Genomic DNA, 21,333 nt, shown 5'->3' on the forward strand with positions numbered 1-21,333 from the left:
TTGACTGCCTGAGAATTGTTATAATTAGGTACTTTGAAGGCAAATTTTTCTGTATCATTTTCTTGTAAGGGTATGGTAAAGAAACTGCTTTTTAAGTCAATAACTATTATAGGCCGTTCTTTGAGTAGCAGAGAGGGCAAGGGCATCCCATTCTGTAGGGAGCCCATGGGCTGAATTACTTTATTAATAGCTCTCAGATATGTCAGCATTTTCCAATTACCGAACTTTTTAAAATAACAGATACAGGAGAATTCCAAGGGCTGGTAGAATCTTCAATGTGTTGAGCATTTAAATGCTCTTGAACCAGCTGTTCTAAAGCTTGCACTTCTCTTTTGTCAAAGGCCATTGTTCAACCCAGACAGGTTTATTAGTTTATTAGCCATTTTAAAGGTAAGGCTGTTGGTACTTCTGAGAGTTCAACAGCAGTTGTATTCTGTTTATATACAGCTTGAACAGTTGTTGACTCTTTTTTTATAGCATGTTATGATATTATTCTTAGAAACATGCATTGGTCTGTGTTCCTTTTCTAGGAGTGTAGGAATTTTAATCTGGGTATTCTACTGTAACAGATCTCGGCCTCAAAGATTCTCTGCTACATTTGCTACATATGGCTTCAGCCTTCCTCGCTGTCCTTCTGGCCCTATGCATTCAACCCATCTCGAACTCTGTTTTAGCTGAGATAGGGTTCCAACCCCTAGAAATTGGACAACTACCTCTTGAAGAGGCCAATTTGGATGGTATAATTTTGGTGTAATTATAGTCACATCTGCATCTGTGTCTACCAGGCCATCCAGAACAATGCCATTATTCGAATTCTAAGCTTTGGTCTTTGTTCATTTATAGAAGTCTGCCAAAATATTCATTTTATTGTTTTCTTTGGAATTTTTGATTAATCTATCAGAGCTGTTCTATTATCTAGTGTAGTATTGTTCTTTACATTAGGCATTGGTTTATTCAATTGTCCTGGAGAAGAATTTCCCCCACAGTGGCTGGGAAGAGTTTGGACCATGTTTGATTAGGGGGCCTGTAAGAGGCTTCCCTGAGGTATTTCCCGCTGGTAAAGTGGTCCCTCATATATCTCTTACTGATCTGCACTCATTGGTCCAGTGTCGGCCTTTGCCACATCTTCTACATAATCCAGAAGTTTTGGGTCTCCTGTTTGAGTTATTTCTATAAGGAGTATTACTTGTAGGAGCTCCCATGTACAGTTTTTACTTATATGACTTTGTATACCACATTTAAAACATTTGGCACATGAGACATTCTTCCACCTCTGGGAATTGCCTCTCCTATCAAAGCCTCATTACTATAGTTAAGAGACTCAACACCATTAGTATACTGAATCCATTCTTTCAAAGGAGGTGATCTGACCTTTAATGGCATAAGTATTCTTTTGCATTCTGTATTAGCATTGTTGAACGCCAAGGACTCAATTAATACTTGTCTTAATTCTTTATCTGACACAGCTTTCATTATAGTTGTGGTCAGCCTTTATAAAAAATCAGTGAAAGGTTCTTGCACTCCCTGAAATATCTTTGTGTATACCTCAATTGGTTTTCCTGGTTCTGGATTTCTCCCCCCAAGCATTTAGAGCTGCTGTGTGGCATAGGGATATTGTATGCTCATCATAAGTGGCTTGTACATTCCTATCAGCAAAATGTACCTCACCAAAAATTCGATCTTGGGATATCTCAAAACCTCTGAGTTTACTTTGTTGCTCTATATTTCTTGCCTTTTCTCTCAACCATCTTTTCCATTGGAACTGCTGGCTATATTCTAGAACAGCTGAAATTAACTGATTCCAGTCATCTGGAATGATTCTGTGTGAGGTAGATCATGAATTTAACATCTGTCTTACATATGTTGAGTGTATTCTATATGTGACTATTGCTTCCTTCATAGTTTTAAAAAATCTCTCATTGAAATTGGTTATAATGTATATTCCACGTAAGGCTCAGAGTGTCTGTCATCTGCTGGCCTCTCCTGGATAATGACAGGATAAACCATTGTATGAGAGCCATCTGGAGATGTTATGACCTGTATGGTCTTGCCCTTCTACTTATTAGGTCCCTTGTCTCGTTTACTGAGAGTTTTTTCCAGGGCATGCAAATGAGCACCTAGGGTCTGTTCTAGGGAGTGAACCTCCTCTATTGCAAGGGATTCCAGATTTCTCATGGAGTCATGCAACTTTTTATGTTCTTCTGAAACATCTGATTCCATAGACATTATTTTGTCAGTTAAAGATAACCTTTCTTCCTTATAAAGTGTCTGAGTAGCAATAACTTCACCCTGGAGAGTTATTGTTCTATCCATTAAGTATTCATATTTATTATCAATAAAATCAAATGGCTATACATTTATTATTAATGGACTGAAGTTCTTGTATTAAGTTAGCAGTTCCCAAACTAAGAAGCCTGTTTTGTAAATCTTTATTACTATCTTGTAAATCCTTGTTAGCAGATTCCAGAGAAAGAATCTTTTATATAAGCCTTCATTGCTATCTTTTAAAGTCTGTATCAGTCCCAATAATGACTCATCTTTGTTATTATTATTAAACCAGTATTTGAATGCTGTGTGAATTATTATGTTAGATGCCAAAATAGTACAGACCACATAAGGCCTTAGGAAGGTCATATATTTCCAGGAAAATGTCATTCATGTTTTTAAATTCTTGTGAAGTAATTTTTCATCCATATTATAAGAATTACTCAAAATTTGTTAGTCTGTTTCAAATTATCAAGTACTCTTACCTGAAGCAAAACACTGGCTTGCTTATCTTACTGTCCTTGTGATGGTTTTTTTTTGGGGGGGGGTGTAGTAGTGCTTTTTGGCTAGCAGGTGTCATACCAGCTGAAGGCTTTGGCTGGTGGCAGCTGCAGGTGGGAGTGTCCCGTGTGTCTGTGTGGAGGGGCTGCGGGATGCAGCAGCAAGGCGGCATAGGCAGATCTTCCTGTGACTCCCTGGAGCTTCAGGGCCTGGCTTGGCTTTCATGGCCTGCCTGGCCCCCTTTCCTCAGCCAAGAGGCGGTGTGTGTGGTTGAGTGGCCTGAGCTCAGTGCATAGAGAGCTCCAGGCAGCAAGGATGATGGCTGGCAGCTGTGGCCCCAAAACTCTCTCAGGGCCTCTGCAGCTGCAGGAGTAGGTACCCTTGGGGAGCCAGCTGGGGGCAGCATCTATTTTAGCCAGGCAGCCTCTGAGCAGCTTCCGGGTGCGACTGTGGAAGCCTTAGGCTCAGGTGGGAGCCAGCAGCAGGGGTGTGGGCAGGTGGGGAGGCTTTTCACTGGTCTGGGGGCTAAGCTTGCCAGGGGAGCTGGGTCTGCACTCAGCTGCTCCCTTGAGTGGGGAATGGAACCAGCAGAGGTTCTCCTTGGCTATACAGAACTTGGCAGGTGGGTGCACATGCTGGCAAGCTGGGGAGAAGGGAGGGAGCAGTACCGGGTGGTTATGAGCTGAACGGGTAAGTGCTTGGTCCCCAGGAGAGGTGGGAATTTTAAAAGAGGCAGGGAATAAAACTGGGAAGTGTGGAAAGCATGCCACAGCATGAAGCTGAGGGCGGAGGCCACCTAGGTGTTTGGAGTTTGCCCCACATGAGCGCCAGATAATGGGGGATTTATTATGGCAACTCCACATAGTTAAAGAGGAGGTTTATTTTGGGGTAACTTATAGCCAGTAAAGGGGTTGGTTACAGGATCCAGGAGAGGTGAGGTGCAGTCCAGCAGGGTTCTCTGGAGAACTCTGCTTGGTCTACCATCCAGCATCCAGGAGCACAAGGAACCAAGAGAGCTGGCACATCCATATCTCAGGTCTTAAGGACTCCCATCTCGCCCTGCCCCAGGGGCAGGTCATAGGTAGGCGTGGCAGTTACCAGAAGCCTCACTAGGGGTACTACTTTCGGGTCAAAGCTGGAACAACTACCCACTTTACCATAGCAACAGAAGATTATGATAATAAAGTGATTATGAGTAAGATACTTTTCTGTGAGGAGCAGGTGGAGCCTGAGACCCTGTACAGAGATACCAGAGTCCATCTCCATGTGGGTGTGCCTATTTTCATCTGCTCTACTGAAATACCATCGTACTGTGGCTATCTCCACACCTACCCTACCCTCACATGTAGACTTGAACTTGAATACATTGAATATAAATGTATTATGAGCCCACTATTTTCTTTCTCTTTTTAAACTTATTGAATTATTTTTTCTTTGTAAAATTTTTGATCACTTTGAAATGGATTTGAAAGAATGCCAATTCCTATTGACGAATTTAGAACTTAAAAGTTTCAATATTCCTATTTTTCTTGCCCCATGTCTTAGTTACTTCCCTTTTGCTAGGATAATCTACCCTGACATCCCAGCTTGAAGGAGAAGTTGTGCATCGTGGTGGGGCAGGAACATCCATCCGCAGTCAGGAAGCAGAGGATGATGAATGCTCTGCCTTGTTCTGTGTCCTACACTCTGTTGCCTTTACTTCTGATCCGTAGAAATCACATCGTTCTGCTGAATCTGGGTATTTTGTCTTTTGTGAAACTTTCCTCTTCATTTCTGCAAGATGAAATGTGTTGTTTTCTGATCTCCGTTTCGGTCTTTTATTTCATTTATCATACACTTATTCATAGTTGAATATGTAGTCTCTAGGGTAGTAGTCAGTATTTGTCAACTGAACAGACAGTATTGTACCGGTAGCAGGATCCCTCAACCCTGGATTCCTCAGGTCTTCTCTTGACAGAAGTGGGAAGAGGATTGTCAACAGCTCATGTTGATTGGCTCTTTTGTCTGATTATGAACTCCCTCGGAATACTTGGAAATTCCAGGGGCTCACATAATCTCTGTATCAGAACACTGGCTTAAGGGAGGCGTTTAGTTTCAAATACAAGAGTTGTAAAGGTAAGAGAAGTACTTTCTGTGAACACTTAGTATGTCATCGAAATACTAGTTGACTCAGAGTTGTCTGTCTGTGATCATGTGTCTTGTCATAGATTGGTGCTGGGATAGATGTTTCAACAAAAGGAAAAGAATTTCTCAATATAAAATAATGATTTTTTTAAAGAGAAATTACTCAGATAGTTTTCTTTAAAAAGGTTATTGTGCTCCTTCCTTTTAAGAAGTTAGTAAAACTACAAACAGGCTCATTTGTATTTTCTTGATTGTATTAAACATTGGACTAAAGATAAGTGTTTTTTATTTCTCATAATTTGCTTTTGTTGCAGGATCCTCATGCAGAAGAATTTGAAGACAAAGAGTGGACATTTGTCATTGAGAATGTAAGTTAATGACGCATACTCAATGCTCTTTCACCTCACTGTTATTAAAGTACATGAGCAGTTTGGTGATGGGAGAAATGGTACTTTATGAAAACTTCCTAGGGAATTTGTACGTTTTAGAAGTTCTTATCAATAACAATTGATTATAAAATATTTATGACAGATATATATGATCTGTATTCTTTTTGGGACCTGAGGGCAAAGTCATTTACTTATCTTTTTTTTTTTTTTTTTTTTTTACATTTTATTTTTCATTTTGCATGCCAACCATAGTTCCCTCTTCCTCCCCTTCTCCTCCCCCTTACATCTCCCCCCTCTTGCCCCCACCCTACCTTCCACCCACTCCTCATAGGGTGTCAGGCCTCCCTTGGGTAGTCAGCCAAGGCTGGCATACCAAGTTGGGGCAGGACCAAGCCCCTCCTCCCGAATCAAGGCTGAACAAGGCATCCCACCATAGGGAATGGGCTCTAAAAAGCCAGTTCATGTACTCGGGATAAGTCCTGGTTCCTCTGCCAGGGGCCCTACAAACAGATCAAGCAATACAACTGTCACCCACATTCAGAGGGCCTAGTTCGGTCCCATGCAGGTTCCCCGGCTGTCAGTCCAGAGTCTGTGAGCTCCCACTAGCTTGGGTCAGCTGTCTCTGTGGTTTTCCTTATTATGATCTTGACCCACCTTACTCATATAATCCCTCTTCCCTCTCTTCAACTGATCTCCAGGAGATTGGCCAAGTGCTTGGCTGTGGATCACTGTATCTGTTTCCATCAGTTACTGGATGAAGGTTCTATGATGATAATTAGGGTAGTCACCAATCTGATTACAGGGGAAGGCCAGTTCAGGCACCCTCTCCACCATTGCTAGGAGTCTTGGCTGGGGTCATCCTTGTGGGTTCCTGGAGATTTCTTTAGTACCAGGTTCCTCCCAAACCCTCGAATGGCTCCCTCTGTCAAGATATCTCTTTCTTTGCTCTCCCTCTCTGTCCCTCCCCCAACTTAACCATCTCGATTCAGGCAGTAGATAACCTCACACCAGCAAATCCCAAAGAAGGGAAACACACACACACACACACACACACACACACACACACACACACACACACTGCCACCACCAACAAAACCAAACATAACAAGAATCAACAATCACTGGTCATTAATATCTGTTAATATCAATGGATTCAATTCACCCATAAAAACACACAGGCTAACAGAATGGGTAGGAAAACAGGATCCATACTTACCTTTTTATTTTTTTAATCTCTTAAGCATCTAGCATGGTATTTCTTATATAGTAAATGCTTTCATATTATGGAATTCTTTTGTTGGGGGACCCACCACCCAGCTCCCAAATAAATACACATGTGGAGGCTTATTCTTAATTATAAATGTCTGGCCCTAACTTGGCTTGTTTTTAACCAGCTTTTCTTGACTTAAATTATCCCATCTACCTTTGCCTCTGGCTTTTCCCGTTCTCTTACTTTTGTAAATCTTACTCTTATTCTGTTGCTGGTTGTGTAGCTGGGTGGCTGGCCCCTGGAGTCCTCCTCCTCCTCTGGCTACCTCTTCTTTCCTTTTCTCCTCCTAGGTTTCTCCTTCTATATATTCTTTCTGCTGCCAGCCCTGCTTATCCTTTCTCCTGCCTCACTATTGGCCGTTCAGTTCTTTTAGACCATCAGGTGTTTTACACAGGCACAGTAACACAGCTTCACAGAGTTAAACAAATGCAGCATAAACAAAAGTAACACACCTTAAAATAATATTCTACAACAGAATCCCAAGAGGCTAGCAGGTATACAGTGGTATTAAATAAATGCTTTCTAACTAGGGACTAGAGAAAATAGGCAATGACAATATAATGATTAAGAGTCTAGGCCTCTTGGGACTAGAGAGATGGCTTCTTGTTGAAAAGTACTTGCTGTTTTCTCAGAAGACTGGAGTTGGGTTTGCCCATCAGGTGTTGTAACAAATGCCTATAACTCTAGCTCCAGGGACTTGATGCTCTCTGAATGAACATGCACACACACACACAGACACACAGACACACCACAAAGATAGACTTAGTTTGAAGCCCTGGTAGCCCAGTGACAGGCTTTCTGCTCAGGGGCAAATTTCTGAACTCCTCAGCTTGAAAGTTTGTGTGTTGTTGGGAGGATCAAGGATTTTGGTGTTATTGTCACCTTCATCCTCAGAACTTCAAGACTTCGACGTAACTGCTTATGACATTCTTGGTATCATGTTCCTTCCTTCTGTGCTTGGCTTTGTATCTCAGTGTTAAAAGGGAACTTAGCTTTTCCCAGCAGTGACTTGGTCCATTTCTCGGTTTAAAGTGTTGGGAAGTGTGTGAGCAAACTCAGGTGCCAGGTACAAACACAGCGGGGAGGTCTGATGGCTGGGACGGAGCACTGACAGCACGTTCACGTCTCATGCACATCAGCGATGCTGGCGCTTTTGTAGGGATACATTTGAGCATACATTATACTCGGAAGAAAAACAAAACCCGCGAGACTTGTTTAAGTTAGATTTGAAAGCCAACGTGCTTGTTTCCAATGAAGAGCTCCCAATGGATGACCTTCTGTTGCTCATGTCTCATCTGTACGTGTGAAACGATATGCTGCAGACTTAGTGAGTTACATTCAAACAGTTTAATAGTGAAAGTGTGTTAAAACCAGTTTTCTATTTGTAGGAAGGTGTTTTTACTGTTGAGTCTTAGGATAAAGAAGCAATAGTTCCACATTTCTGAAAATCAGGTTATAAACTAATTACCAAAAGGCTCAAGTTTTTTTTTTTTTTTTAAAGGAAAACTCTATGACATTACTAGATTTGACTGCAAAAGGTATTTTAAAGATTAACAGAGGTACATACTAAATCTTAAAATGGTAAACGTTAAATGGAATGCAAAATAAAGATATGTATTAGATTTTCTTTCTATAGTGGGATATGTATTTCTCAAAAATTATTGTTTGTAACCTTTTAATATAAAATATGTTTAAGTCCAGAAACATTTTGCCCACTTGCCTATTATGAAAGTAGCTGAAATTTCTAGAAATCAGTCAGGGGAGGGAGTGAACATGGGAAGAAAAGAACAACAACAACAAAAATTTTGCTGACTTTCCGTCTCTCCAAATATGTTAAATTCACAAACTCTAATTAAATCATGTAGGTTGTGTTCAACTATTCTTATCATTTATCTCATAAGATGTAGATTAACTATTTTACTATGTAAACACATCATTGTGAAAAATATACCCTGGTGATGTGGTTCAGAGAGCTTCTTTAACACTGAGCCATTTTGCTGGCCTGCATGGGAATGTTTTTATAAACTATTTGAAATTTAACTTCTATAGATTAAACTCCAGGTTTTCAAATTCATAACAAATGGAATACTTGAAGGAATTATCTAGGGTGTTGTGCGTGTGCGCGCGCGCACGCGTTCGCACATTGTGTGCTCATATGGGTGATGATGCATGTATGCGTGTGTGTTAATGCATGTAGAGTACAGAGGACAATTCCCATGTTGTTCCTCAGATGCTGTACATCTTGTTTTTGAGACATGGTCTCTTACTGGCCTCAAGTTCACCAAATAAACCAGACTGGCTGACCAGAGAGTCCCAAGGATCTGCTTCTCTCTGCCCTCCCAATACTGTCATTTTGTATGGGTTTTAGGATCAAACTCAAGTTCTCATACTCAAGCTGTTTCCATAGTCTCCCTTGCTCCTTTATTTATTTATTTTTTTAAATATATATTTTATTTTACAATACCATTCAGTTCTACATATCAGCCGTGGGTTCCCCTATTCTCCCCCCTCCCACCCCCTCCCTTACTCCCAGCCTACCCCCCATTCCCACCTCCTTCAGGGCAAATCCTCCCCGAGGACTGCGATCAACCTGGTAGACTCAGTCCAGGCAGGTCCAGTCCCTTCCTCCCAGACTGAGCCAAGTGTCCCTGCATAAGCTCCAGGTTTCAAACAGCCAACTCATGCAATGAGCACAGGACTTGGTCCCACTGCCTAGTTGCCTCCCAAACTGATCAAGCCAATCAACTGTCTCACCTATTCAGAGGGCCTGATCCAGCTGGGGGCCCCTCAACTTTTGGTTCATAGTTCATGTGTTTCCATTCATTTGGCTATTTTTTTTTCAATAATTGAGTAAAACTGAAATTTATTATAAGCCACAGTCGTCCTAGGGACCTCCATGCTATATATATATATATATAATATATATATATATATATATATATATATATATATATATATATATATATAGCCTCTATGATTCTATGGGTTTTGGTTTGATTGTTCTTTATTTTATATCTAGAATCCACCTATGAGTGAGTACATACCATGACTGTCATTTTGGGTTTGGGTTACCTCACTCAGGATGATTTTTCTGGTTCCATCCATTTGCCTGCAAATTTCATGCTTTCATTGGTTTTCTCTGCTGAGTAGTACTCCATTGTGTATATGTACCACATTTTTTTCATCCATTCTTCCGTTGATGGGCATCTAGGTTGTTTCCAGGTTCTGGCTATTACAAATACTGCTGCTATGAACATAGCTGAGCATGTATCTTTATGGTATGAATCAGCATTCCTTGGGTATATGCCCAAGAGTGGGATGGCTGGGTCTTGAGGTAGTTGGATTCCTAATTTTCTGAGAAACCGCCATACTGATTTCCACAGTGGTTGTACAAGTTTACATTCCCACCAACAGTGGAGGAGTGTTCCCTTTGCTCCACATCCTCTCCAACATTGGTTGTCATTGGTGTTTTTGATCGTAGCCATTCTGACAGGTGTAAGGTGGTATCTCAGAATCGTTTTGATTTGCATTTCTCTGAAGATTAAGGATGTTGAGTATTTCTTTAAATGTCTTTCAGCCATTTGTAGTTCTTGTTTTGTGAATTCTCTGTTTAGCTCTTTAGCCCATTTTTTAATTGGACTGTTCAGTACTTTGATGTCTAGTTTCTTGAGTTCTTTATATATTGTGGAGATCAATCCTCTGTCAGATGTGGGGTTGGTGAAGATCTTTTCCCATTCTGTTGGCTGTCTTTTTGTCTTATTGACTGTGTCTTTTGCCCTGCAAAAGCTTCTCAGTTTCAAGAGGTCCCATTTATTAATTGTTGTGCTTAGGGTCTGTGCTGTTGGTGTTTTTTTTAGGAAATGGTCTCCGGTGCCAGTGCGTTCAAGAGTGCTTCCTATTTTCTTTTCTATTAAGTTTAGTGTAACTGGATTTATGTTTAGGTCTTTGATCCACTTGGACTTGAGTTTTGTGCATGGTGACAGATATGGATCTATTTGTAATCTTTTACATATTGACATCCAGTTATGCCAGCGCCATTTGTTGAAGATACTTTCTTTTTTCCATTGTATAGTTTTGGCTCCTTTGTCAAAAACCAGGTGTTCATATGTGCATGGATTAATGTCAGGGTCTTCAATTCGATTCCATTGGTCCGTATGTCGGTTTTTATACCAGTACCAAGCTGTTTTTATTACTATAGCTCTATAGTAGAGTTTGAGGTCAGGGATGGTGATGCCTCCAAGGGTTGCTTTATCGTATAGGATTCTTTTAGCTATTCTGGGTCTTTTGTTTTTCCATATAAAGTTGAGTATTTTTCTTTCCAAGTCTGTGAAGAATTGTGTTGGGATTTTGATGGGGATTGCATTGAATCTGTAGATTGCTTTTGGTAAGATTGCCATTTTTACTATGTTAATCCTACCTATCCACGAGCATGGGAGATCCTTCCATTTTCTGATATCTTCTTCAATTTCTTTCTTTAGAGATTTAAAGTTCTTATCAAAAAGGTCCTTCACTTGTTTAGTTAATGTTATCCCAAGGTATTTTATATTATTTGTGGCTATTGTAAAGGGTGATGTTTCTCTGACTTCTTTCTCAGCCCTTTTATCATTTGTGTATAGGAGGGCTACTGATTTTTTTGAGTTGATCTTGTATACTGTCACTTTACTGAAGGAGTTTATCAGCTGTAGGAGTTCCCTGGTAGAATTTTTGGGGTCACTTATACTATCATATCATCTGCAAATAGTGAAAATTTGACTTCTTCCTTGCCAATTTGTATCCCTTTGATCTCCTTTTGTTGTCTTATTGCTCTAGCTAGAACTTCTAGTACTATATTGAATAAATATGGGGAGAGTGGACAGCCTTGTCTTGTTCCTGAATTTAGTGTTATTGCTTTGAGTTTCTCTCCATTTAATTTGATGTTTGCTGTTGGCTTGCTATAAATTGCTTTTATTATGTTTAGAAATGTTCCTTATATTCCTCATCTTTCTAAGTCCTTTATCATGAAGGGGCGTTGGATTTTGTCAAAGGCTTTTTCAGCATCTAAGGAGATGATCATGTGGTTTTTTTCTTTCAGTTTGTTTATATGGTGTATTACATTGACTGATTTTCATATGTTGAACCATCCTTGCATCCCTGGGATGAATCCTACTTGGTCGTGATGGATGATTGTTTTGATGTATTCTTGGATTCGGTTTGCCAATATTTGTTGAGTATTTTTGCATCAATGTTCATGAGGGAGATTGGTCTGTAGTTCTCTTTCTTTGTTGCATCTTTGTGTGGTTTGGGTATCAGGGTTATTGTAGCCTTATAAAAAGAGTTTGGTAGTGTTCCTTCTGTTTCTATTGTGTGGAACACTTTGAAGAGTATTGGTATTAGTTCTTCTTTGAAAGTCTGGTAGAATTCTGCACTGAAACCATCTGGTCCTGGGCTTTTTTTGGTTGGGAGACTTTTGATGACTGTTTCTATTTCTTTAGGGGTTATTGGTCTATTTAAATGGTTTATCTGGTCTTGATTTAATTTTGGTATGTGGTATTTATCCAGAAAATTGTCCATTTCTTCCTGGTTTTACATTTTTGTGGAGTACAGGTATGATCTGATGATTCTCTGGATTTCCTCGTTGTCTGTTGTTATGTCTCCCTTTTCATTTCTGATTTTGTGAATTTGGGTGCTCTTCTTTGCCTTTTGGTTAATTTGGCTAGGGGTTTGTCTATCTTGTTGATTTTTTTCAAAAAACCAACTCTTTGTTTCATTGTTTTTTTTGTATTCTCTTGTTTTCTATTTCGTTGATTTCAGCCCTCAATTTGATTATTTCTTGGCGTCTATTTCTCCTGGGTGAGTTTGTTTCTTTTTGTTCTAGAGCTTTCAATTGTGCTGTTAATTCATTGGTATAGGATTGCTCCATTTTCTTCATGTGTGCATTTAGAGCTATGAATTTTCCTCTTAGCACTGCTTTCATAGTGTCCCATAAGTTTGGGTATGTTGTACTTTCATTTTCATTGAATTCTAGGATATCTTTAATTTCTTCCTTTATTTCTTCCTTGACCCATTGATGTTTCAGGTGGGCATTATTCAGTTTCCATGAGTTTGTGGGTTTTCTATAATTTTTATTGTTGTTGAGGTCTAACTTTAAGGCATGGTGGTCTGATAAGATACAGGAGGTTATTCCAATTTTTTTTGTATCTGTTGAGATTTGTTTTGTGTCCAAGCATGTGGTCAATTTTTGAGAAGGTTCCATGGGGTGCTGAGAAGAAGGTATATTCTTTTGTGTTAGGATGGAATATTCTGTAGATATCTATTAGGTCCATTTGAGTCATAACATCTGTTAGGTCCTTTATTTCTTTGTTAAGTTTCAGTCTGGTAGATCTATCTTTTGGTGAGAGTGGTGTGTTAATATCTCCCACTACTAATGTGTGGGGTTTGATGTGCGTTTTAAACTTTAGTAGTGTTTCTTTTATGAATGTGGGTGCTTTTGTATTTGGAGCATAAATGTTTAGAATCGAGACTTCATCTTGGTGGATTTTTCCCGTGATAAATATGTAATGTCCATCCTGATCTCTTTTGATTGATTTTAGTTTGAAGTCTATTTTATTAGATTTTAGGATAGCTACACCAGCTTGTTTCTTAGGTCCATTTGCTTGGAAAGCCTTTTCCCAGCCCTTTACTCGGAGGTAGTGTCTGTCTTTGAAGTTAAGGTGTGTTTCTTGTATGCAGCAGATGGATGGGTCCTGTTTTCTTATCCATTCTGTTAGCCTGTGTCTTTTTATAGGTGAGTTGAGACCATTGATATTGATGGATATTAATGACCAGTGATTGTTATTTCCTGTTATTTTTTGTGGTTGTGTTGTGTTGTCCTTCTGTGGTGTATGTTGGTGTAGGATTATCTATTGCTTGATTTTTCATGGATGTGTTTAGCTTCTTTGGGTTGGATTTTCCCTTCTAGTGCTTTCTGTAGGGCTGGGTTTGTGGACAGGTATTGATTAAATCTGGTTTTATCCTGGAATATTTTGTTTACTCCGCCTATGGTGATTGAGAGTTTTGCTGGGTAGAATAGTCTGGGTTGGCATCTGTGGTCTCTTAGTGTCTGCATGAGATTTGTCCATGATCTTCTAGCTTTCATAGTCTCTATTGAGTAGTCTGGTAGTATTCTGATGGGTTTACCTTTATATGTTACTTGGTCTTTTTCCTTTGCGGCTCTTAATATTTTTTCTTTGTTCTGTGTGTTTAGTGTTTTGATTATTATGTGGCGAGGGGACTTTTTTTTTTTTGGATCCAGCCTATTCGGTGTTCTGTAAGCTTCTTGTATCTTCATAGGTATTTCTTTCTTTAGGTTAAGAAAGTTTTCTTCTATGATTTTGTTGAATATATTTTCTGTGCCTTTGAGTTGGTATTCTTCTCCTTCTTCTATCCCTATTATTCTTAGGTTTGGTCTTTTCATGGTGTCCCACATTTCCTGTACGTTTTGTGTTACGACTTTTTTGTCTTTATTGTTTTCTTTGACTGACGCATCTATTTTCTCTATCGTGTCTTCAGTGTCAGAGATTCTCTGTTCCATCTCTTGCAATCGGTTGGTTATGCTTGTTTCTGTAGTTCCTGTTCGTTTAGTCAGGATTTCTATTTCCAGCATTCCCTTAGCATGTGTTTTCTTTATTGTCTCAAATTCATTTTTCAGATCTTGGAATGTTTCTTTCATCTGTTTAATTGTTTTTTCTTGGCTTGATTTGATTTCTTCCCATTTTTTGTTTGTTTTTTCTTCCATTTCTTTAAGGGAGTTTTTTATTTCCTCTTTAATGGAGTTTTTCATTTCTTCTTTAAGGAAAGTTTTTATTTCCTCTTTGAGGGAATGTTTTATTTCTTCTTTAAGGGCCTCTATCATCTTCTTAAAGTCATTTTTAGGGTTGATTTCTTCTGTTTCTTCTGTCTTGGTATGTTCAGGTCTTGTAGGTGTAGAATCACTAAGTTCTGATGTTGCCATATAGGTCTTCATGTTGTTGCCTGTATTTTTGCACTGGCGTCTACTAATCTCTTCCTCTGTGCGGTGCAAGTGGTGTCTGTGTCTGAGAGTGCCTCTCTTCTTCTAATTTTTAGTCTTGGTTTAGTATGGGTTCTTGGTTAAATTGGTGCTATTGGGCTATTTCTTCAGGGGCAGCTGATTTCAGTCGGTGAAGTATATACTTATGATTCTGGTGATCTGGTTTGGTAGCTGGGTAGCGCCTTCTTCTGTGTTCCCAGGTCACGTTTTGTTCATTTTTCAGCTCCTCAGCTGATTTTGTTCATTCAGACTTCAAAACTGTAGGCATCTGAATCCTCTCCCAGATGGGTTTCAGCTGAGCAGGGTAGTCTCACCAACACCTCCAAGTTGTTGGGTTTTACAGGATCAGCAGCTGGGCCCTGGGTTGTCCTCAGACAGAGTGTTCAGATACGTTCTGGTTGCGTCCCACACAGATAGCTTCTTCCCCAGGTGTTGGGGTTAGAGGCGTCCCTGTTCCAAGCTGAGTCTGCTTGTCTCCGTCCCTGGGCCTGTCTACCTCTGCGGTCCGCTGCCAGGCCTGTTTGTCTCTGCCGGCTGCCGCGGCGGGCCTACCTATCTCTGCTTGTCACTGCTGCCGGGTCCGTCTACCTCTGCGGGCTGCCACCGGGCCTGTATGTCTCTGCCAGCTGCCGCCGGGCCGTCTACCTCTGCGGGCCCCCGCAGCAGACCTACCTGTGTCTGCTTGTCTCCGCCACGTGGCCTGTCTACCTCTGTGGGCTGCCGCTGGGCCTGAATGTCTCTGTCGGCCGCTGCCGCCGGGCCTACCTACCTCTGCCAGCCGCCACTGGGCCCATCTACCTCTGCGGGCCGCCTCCACGGGCCTACCTGCGTTTGCTTGTCTCCGCAGCTGGGCCTGTCTACCTCTGTGGGCCGCTGCTGGGCCTGAATGTCTCTGTTGGCCACCGCCGCCAGGCCTGTCTACCTCTGTGGGCCGCCACTCCTTTATTTTGAGATGGAGTTTGGCTTCGTGGACCATGCTGTCCTGGAGTTCTAGGCACATAACCCTCTTTGTCATTCTCCCTAAGTACCTGGGTCTACAGGTATGTGCCCCTGCCTCTGGATTAGGGTAGCACCCTTAAATCAGTATAACTTTAAAACAAGGACAATTGAGTGTTTATTTATTCTGTGTTTATTAAGTGGGTGTTGTTGTACATTCCTTTCTATGAATTATTGAGTATGATTCATGCTGTTGCCACCCCTTGCCTGTTTCTTTAGTAGTTCCCATTTCAGATTGGGAAATAAGAAAAAGAAAACTGAGTTGTGCTATAAAGCAGATTCTCATTTAAAGAGAGATATTAGTTTGCTTGTAACCAAAACATAATTTCTTAGTTATGAATATTAGAGAAAATAATGTCTGTCTTTTAAGTTCTTTTACTGATCAAAACTTAATGGAAGGCTGGGGATGTGGGTCAAGTGGAGCATTACCTGGTGTGTGGAGGGCCAGGGTCAGTGCCCAAACAGAGCAACAGTCTAATGGAACCTGAGCCTGGTGGTGCAGTTCTGTAGTCCCAGCACCTGGGAGGTGAGGTAGAAGGACCAAGTTTGAAGTCAGCCTTGGCTTCATAGCCTGGGCTGCATGCTAAGACTCTGGTGAGAAGAGCAAGGTCTGAGGATAGCCAAGTGCTAGAGCTCTTCTCAGCCTGTGGAAGACCTTGGTTTCTGATTTCTAATACCAGGGGTAGAAACAAAAATGAAATCTAGATATTTGATAAGATAACTTGAGAAAACAAAAATTAACAAATACAGGAGGTGGGTACCAGCCTTCAGTAAAGATGGTGACAATGCTCACTAGGAATGAATGCCATGATAGAAAATAACAATTAAAGGTAAATTTGTTAGGATTGTATTTTGTTGGCTTTACCTGTCGTTATAGCATCATTTTGTTTAGTTCTTGTTTGTGAAAAGATGGCTGTGAGGGGCTGGAAAGATGTCTTGCTGGTTGAGAGCACTTACTGTGCATTGTGAGATTTTGAGTTCAGATCCCATCACCCATGGACAAGAAGGGTGAGGCCTGCAGCTCCAACTCCAGGGGTCAGAGGCAGGAGGAAGCTGGGGTTGTTGGCTGCTAGCCAAGCTGAAAAGATAAATGGAAAATCACGATGTCCAGATTCAGGGAGAGACCCTGCCACAAAAAACCAGGCTGACAGTGGCAGAGGGAGACTCCTGGCACCTCTCCTGCCCTCTATGCCTGTTCACAGGTGTGCTTGTCTGTTTTTAGTCACTGTACCTACTCCACAGTAAACACACACACACACACACACACACACACACACACACACACACACACAGAGAATTAGAAAAGCTGTTTCTAAAACACACATACACAATTAGAAAAACAAGTTTCCAAAACACATGCATGAACACACACACATGTACACGCATGAACACACACACATGTACACACATGCACATACACATACACATATGCATACACACAAAAAGAATTAGAAAAGCAGTTTCTAAAACACAGGCTCAAGTATACACACACACACACACACAAAACCAATTACGAGTTTTGGTCTACTTTTACTACTATAATGTGTTTATTTTTTAAAGATTAAAGGGGGAAAGGTCAGTTGTGTGTACATTATCAGATACAGTTACTAGACTTTAGAAGTCTTGTGAAATTGCCATACTCTTAACGGTTAAGAAAGAGCATAAATGAGATACATTGTGACTGAAACATTTTTAATCTATTATTTCATGAGAATACACTATTTTGTTTGCATGTGTGTGTCTGTATGGTCATGTGTGTGGGTGCATGTGTGTATTTCAATTCATGTGCACGTGTGTGCACGTGTGTGTGTGTGTGTGTGTGTGTGTGTGTGTGTGTGTGTGTGTAGGCCAGAGGTTGGTGTTGGGTATCTTCAACCACTCCCTCTGTTATATTTTGAGTCAGGGTCTCTCTCTTGAACTTAGAGTTCACAGACTGAGCTAGTCTCTGTAGCCAGCTTGCTCAGAACCTCTGCCTCTGCTTCTGAGCGCTGGGATTCTAAATTGCGCATTCACTTGGGTGCTGCAGATCAGAACCACAGTCTGTGTTGGAGCAGCAGAAGCTTTATCTCCCGAACCATCTTGCGAGCCCAAGAATGTTCTGTTTCAACTATTCTTAAAGGAGGACAACCACCATAAATTATGAACCACCTAATGCCAAGGAATGTTGTGTAAAACTAAACCTGGAGCAAAACAGGGCAAGTGCTGTGTGCACTCACCGGCAAGATGGATTAGAATTAAGCAGATCTTCTGATTCCCTTCTCAAGATGGCTTTAAGTAGATTTTGAGAATTTTCTTTTTCTTCTTTACCTGTGCAGATGTTTTAACTCTATCCAAGTGTGTTAACTCTTTTCACAGGCTCTGGAAAGTCCACATCCACTTTATGAAGCACTAACAGGGATGCTAGTTGGTTAAGTAATTCTAACACAGGAAACCCTTTATCCTGCTGACCTCTGTAACCACTATGCCATTATTTTATTGTGGCAAAATAGCTTCCCAATGCATCACTATTGAAGGAGTCAGCGGAGCAATGATTATAGCTAAGCCAGTGAACCATTCAGGTCCTACTGAAGTTCCATCTTAAGAGAAGAATTACATTAGTGGCATCCTGTAGCCCTATTGAAGGAAATGGCAGTAAGATAGGAACACCACACTGTCACAGGTGACCTCTTTTGGGCAATGGCTACTTCATTTATGTGGGTCATCTTATTTTCCAGCGTCTTTTTGAAACAAATGTTTGGTTTCGTTTCCAAAACAGGGTTTCTCTGTGTAACAGCCCTGGCTGTCCTGGAACTCTCTCTGTAGATCAGGCTGGCCTTGAACTCTTATGTTGACCTCTCCCTCCCTAGTGTTGGGATTAAAGGCGCGTGCCACCATTACCCGGGTAAAACCACTGTTTTTGAAGTGTGCCTGTGCCAGTGTGATTGGTAGGCTGGTTTCTGACACACTGCTACCCAATTCTGCTTTTGTAAATGAGTTTTTGAACCTCTCTAAGGTTCGTAAGTGGGCTTGAACCTCTCTGAGGCCGTAGATGCTGTTGGTCTGTTAGTGTAATTATATAATTAGGCACTTCATAGACAGTGAAGTAGTGTGAGATGGATGACATTATACTTTAGCAAGAATTTATAAAAGTGAGTTAAAGCCTGGTAGCGGTGGTGCGTAAGGCTTTAATCAGGAGACAGAGGCAGATAGAGACCAGGCCTGGTCTACAGAGCCAGTCCCAGGACAGCCAGGGCTACACAGAGAAACTTTGTCTTGAAAAAAAAAAGTGAGTTAAAAATGACAGTCAGATTTGGAGTCAAATGCTACATACGCCCATAAGAGATTGAGAAAAAAATTTAAATTGAGAAGGATTTTGGATTCATAATACAGCTCTGTTGTCTTTGTTTAATTTAAAATAAGTTAAAAATCACTAATGTTACATTGTGGGTGTTGGTTATGTTTAGAAACAAAAAATTAACAAAACGAAAGAAACCATATAAACCATGAATGAAATCCATTAATAGGTATTGAACACAGTTTTTCATTACCAGTATTTCTTCCTTTTAATTGTCCAGCTCTCTCTTCCAGATCATTTTAGAGGGATTCTACTGTAAACATGTATTAACCAAGCCGGTCTCATGGGCTCTGTCTGCACAACCAACTAGGAGATTAAATGCCTGATCTTAGACATTTTCTTTTAGACTAAAGGCAATACATTTGCTTAATATTCTCTAATGAGATTTTTTTTTTTAAACATTGAAATTAACACATGAACCAGGATTCATCCATTTGTCGAGTAGTAAGTATTCATGCAGCATGTAGTGCATTGCACTGTCCAGGCCTGGAACTAAAGTGGCCTATAAATCAGGTAGAAGATATCTTTCTCAACCATTCATTCCTCTCAAGCGGAGGGAAAAAATAAAACAGTGAAACATGGTGTGATCAAAAGAAACAGATGTTAAACATAAATATATAGTATGTTAATGAGTCTTACACTTTAGAGGTCTCCAAAAAGGATTGGAGTATTCTTATCAATTAATTAAAATGTATTTTAATAAAAAAGCTGATAAAATAAGTTTTGTAAGATGGTGGGAAAATGTAGCAAGGCTGTATAAATCTTTTCCTGAGTTACGGCTCCCCTTAGTGGTGAGTGGTAGAATTGACTCGGCTGGAGAAAATGCTACTTCTTTAGATAAGTTATCGAGAAGCGTGTTACAATATAATTGTACAAGCTTACATCTTAAATTGTGTCAACATTCATATAAAAGATGTAGTGAAGGAAAGTACTAAAATCTCTTGTAAAATATGGATTTTGTTTGCAAGTCAGTTAATACATTTTCTTGATTCTGAAAGGTAATATCAGAAAAAGAAACTAAAAATTCCTTGAATTTGAAGGCGTTTGGAATTGGCTTTGGGAGGTCTCAGAGTAGCAACAGTGAGAGCAGTTTCTCTTCTGTTGTTGTTGCTTTCAGGTTTTTGAAACAGTTTGTTGGTCTGTATCTTGGTCTGCTGTTGGACTCATGTCAATTCTCTGTTCTCATCTTCCTGCATGCTGAAATTACAGGCATAGGCCACCATTCCTGGCTGTCAGAGTAAACTTTTACTAGATATTAAATATCCCAATAAGACGAAGAAGTCTCAAATCTATCACTCTTACAAGTCTACTGGGTACTTACACTGTACCAAGTGCGGTGTGGAATGCTTTATACACACTTCTCATTTCTCATTGCAAGAAACTGTGAATCAGACATTCTAAAAAAATACTCTAAAAAAATACTGATGCACAGAGAGGTTGAAGAACCTGCTAAAAGTTACATGCTTAGCAAGTTAGGGTTTAATTCTGTCTCATTTTTCTCCATGGCCTTTTCCTTAATGCCTAATTCAGTGACTGCCTCCCTACGTGACAAAAGTGAAACATAGTTTAGGGTTGGGAGTGGTAGGTAGTTCATTCCGTAATGTGTTTGCTGTATGAACACCAGGCTCTGGGACCCAGATTTGGATCCCCAGCAGCAGTGTTAAAAGTCGGGTGGGCAGCATGTGCCTGGTGCTGGGTAGGTAGAAAGACAAGCTCTCTAGAGGTCTCTGGACAGTCTGCCTGGCCTAATTGATGAGCCCTGGATTTCAACAAGAGACTTTGTCTCAGGAAAAAAGGTAGAGAATGACGGAAGAAGATGCTTGTTAACCTGGCCTCCACATGCGTGCACACGTGTGCACACCACCCACACTTCTGTGCATGCACACTAAAATAAGTAGAGATTGTAGAATCACAGAGGAGTTTTTAACTGGTCATCTTTAGCAATCTGTCTGTGAGGAAATCTACTTATTAGATTAATAAAGGTAGTCTTTTATATTTGTATTAGATTCAGAAGTTATTTGGACTAATTACTTGGCTGCTATGAGACATTGTGAAATAGTTTTAGGATTTATTACTCATCAAAATTCATTTTCCTTGAGGTAAGCTTTTTATATGTAAATTGAGATTAATTTTTATTTCTGGTCACAAAATTTTCCCAATTTTGCCCGTCTGAGTTTTCTTGAGAGTGGAAAGCTACTTACATACAAACCAAAGCTTTATGGGCAGTCTACCATTGACAAACTGGGGCAGGAGACAGATGATTGCATTTTATTGTTGTTGTTGTTGTTGTTGTTTCAAGACAGGGTTGGTTCCTCTCTGTAGTCTTGGCTGTCCTGGAACTCCCTCTGTAGACCAGGCTGGCCTCGAACTCAGAGATCCACCTGCCTCTGCCTCCCAAGTGCTGGGATGAAAGACCTACGCCACCACA

General features: G+C 40.5%; 1 protein-coding gene across 11 annotated transcripts in view; it reads left to right on the forward strand.

The window, feature by feature from the left end:
• Ehbp1 (EH domain binding protein 1) overlaps nt 1-21,333 on the forward strand; it is a 334,331-nt gene that overhangs the window by 93,194 nt on the left and 219,804 nt on the right. For 10 of the 11 annotated variants that reach the window (XM_037208953.1, XM_028876340.2, XM_028876338.2 and 7 more), the window contains exon 5: nt 5,205-5,258. In XM_037208953.1, coding sequence (XP_037064848.1) covers nt 5,205-5,258 — 54 coding nt within the window. Of the gene's footprint in view, nt 1-4,286; nt 4,882-5,204; nt 5,259-21,333 lie in introns of those variants that run through there. The other variant, XM_037208954.1, reaches the window with a different exon arrangement.

This window comes from Peromyscus leucopus, chromosome 10 (assembly GCF_004664715.2).
Source record: "Peromyscus leucopus breed LL Stock chromosome 10, UCI_PerLeu_2.1, whole genome shotgun sequence".
Lineage (NCBI taxonomy): Eukaryota > Metazoa > Chordata > Mammalia > Rodentia > Cricetidae > Peromyscus > Peromyscus leucopus.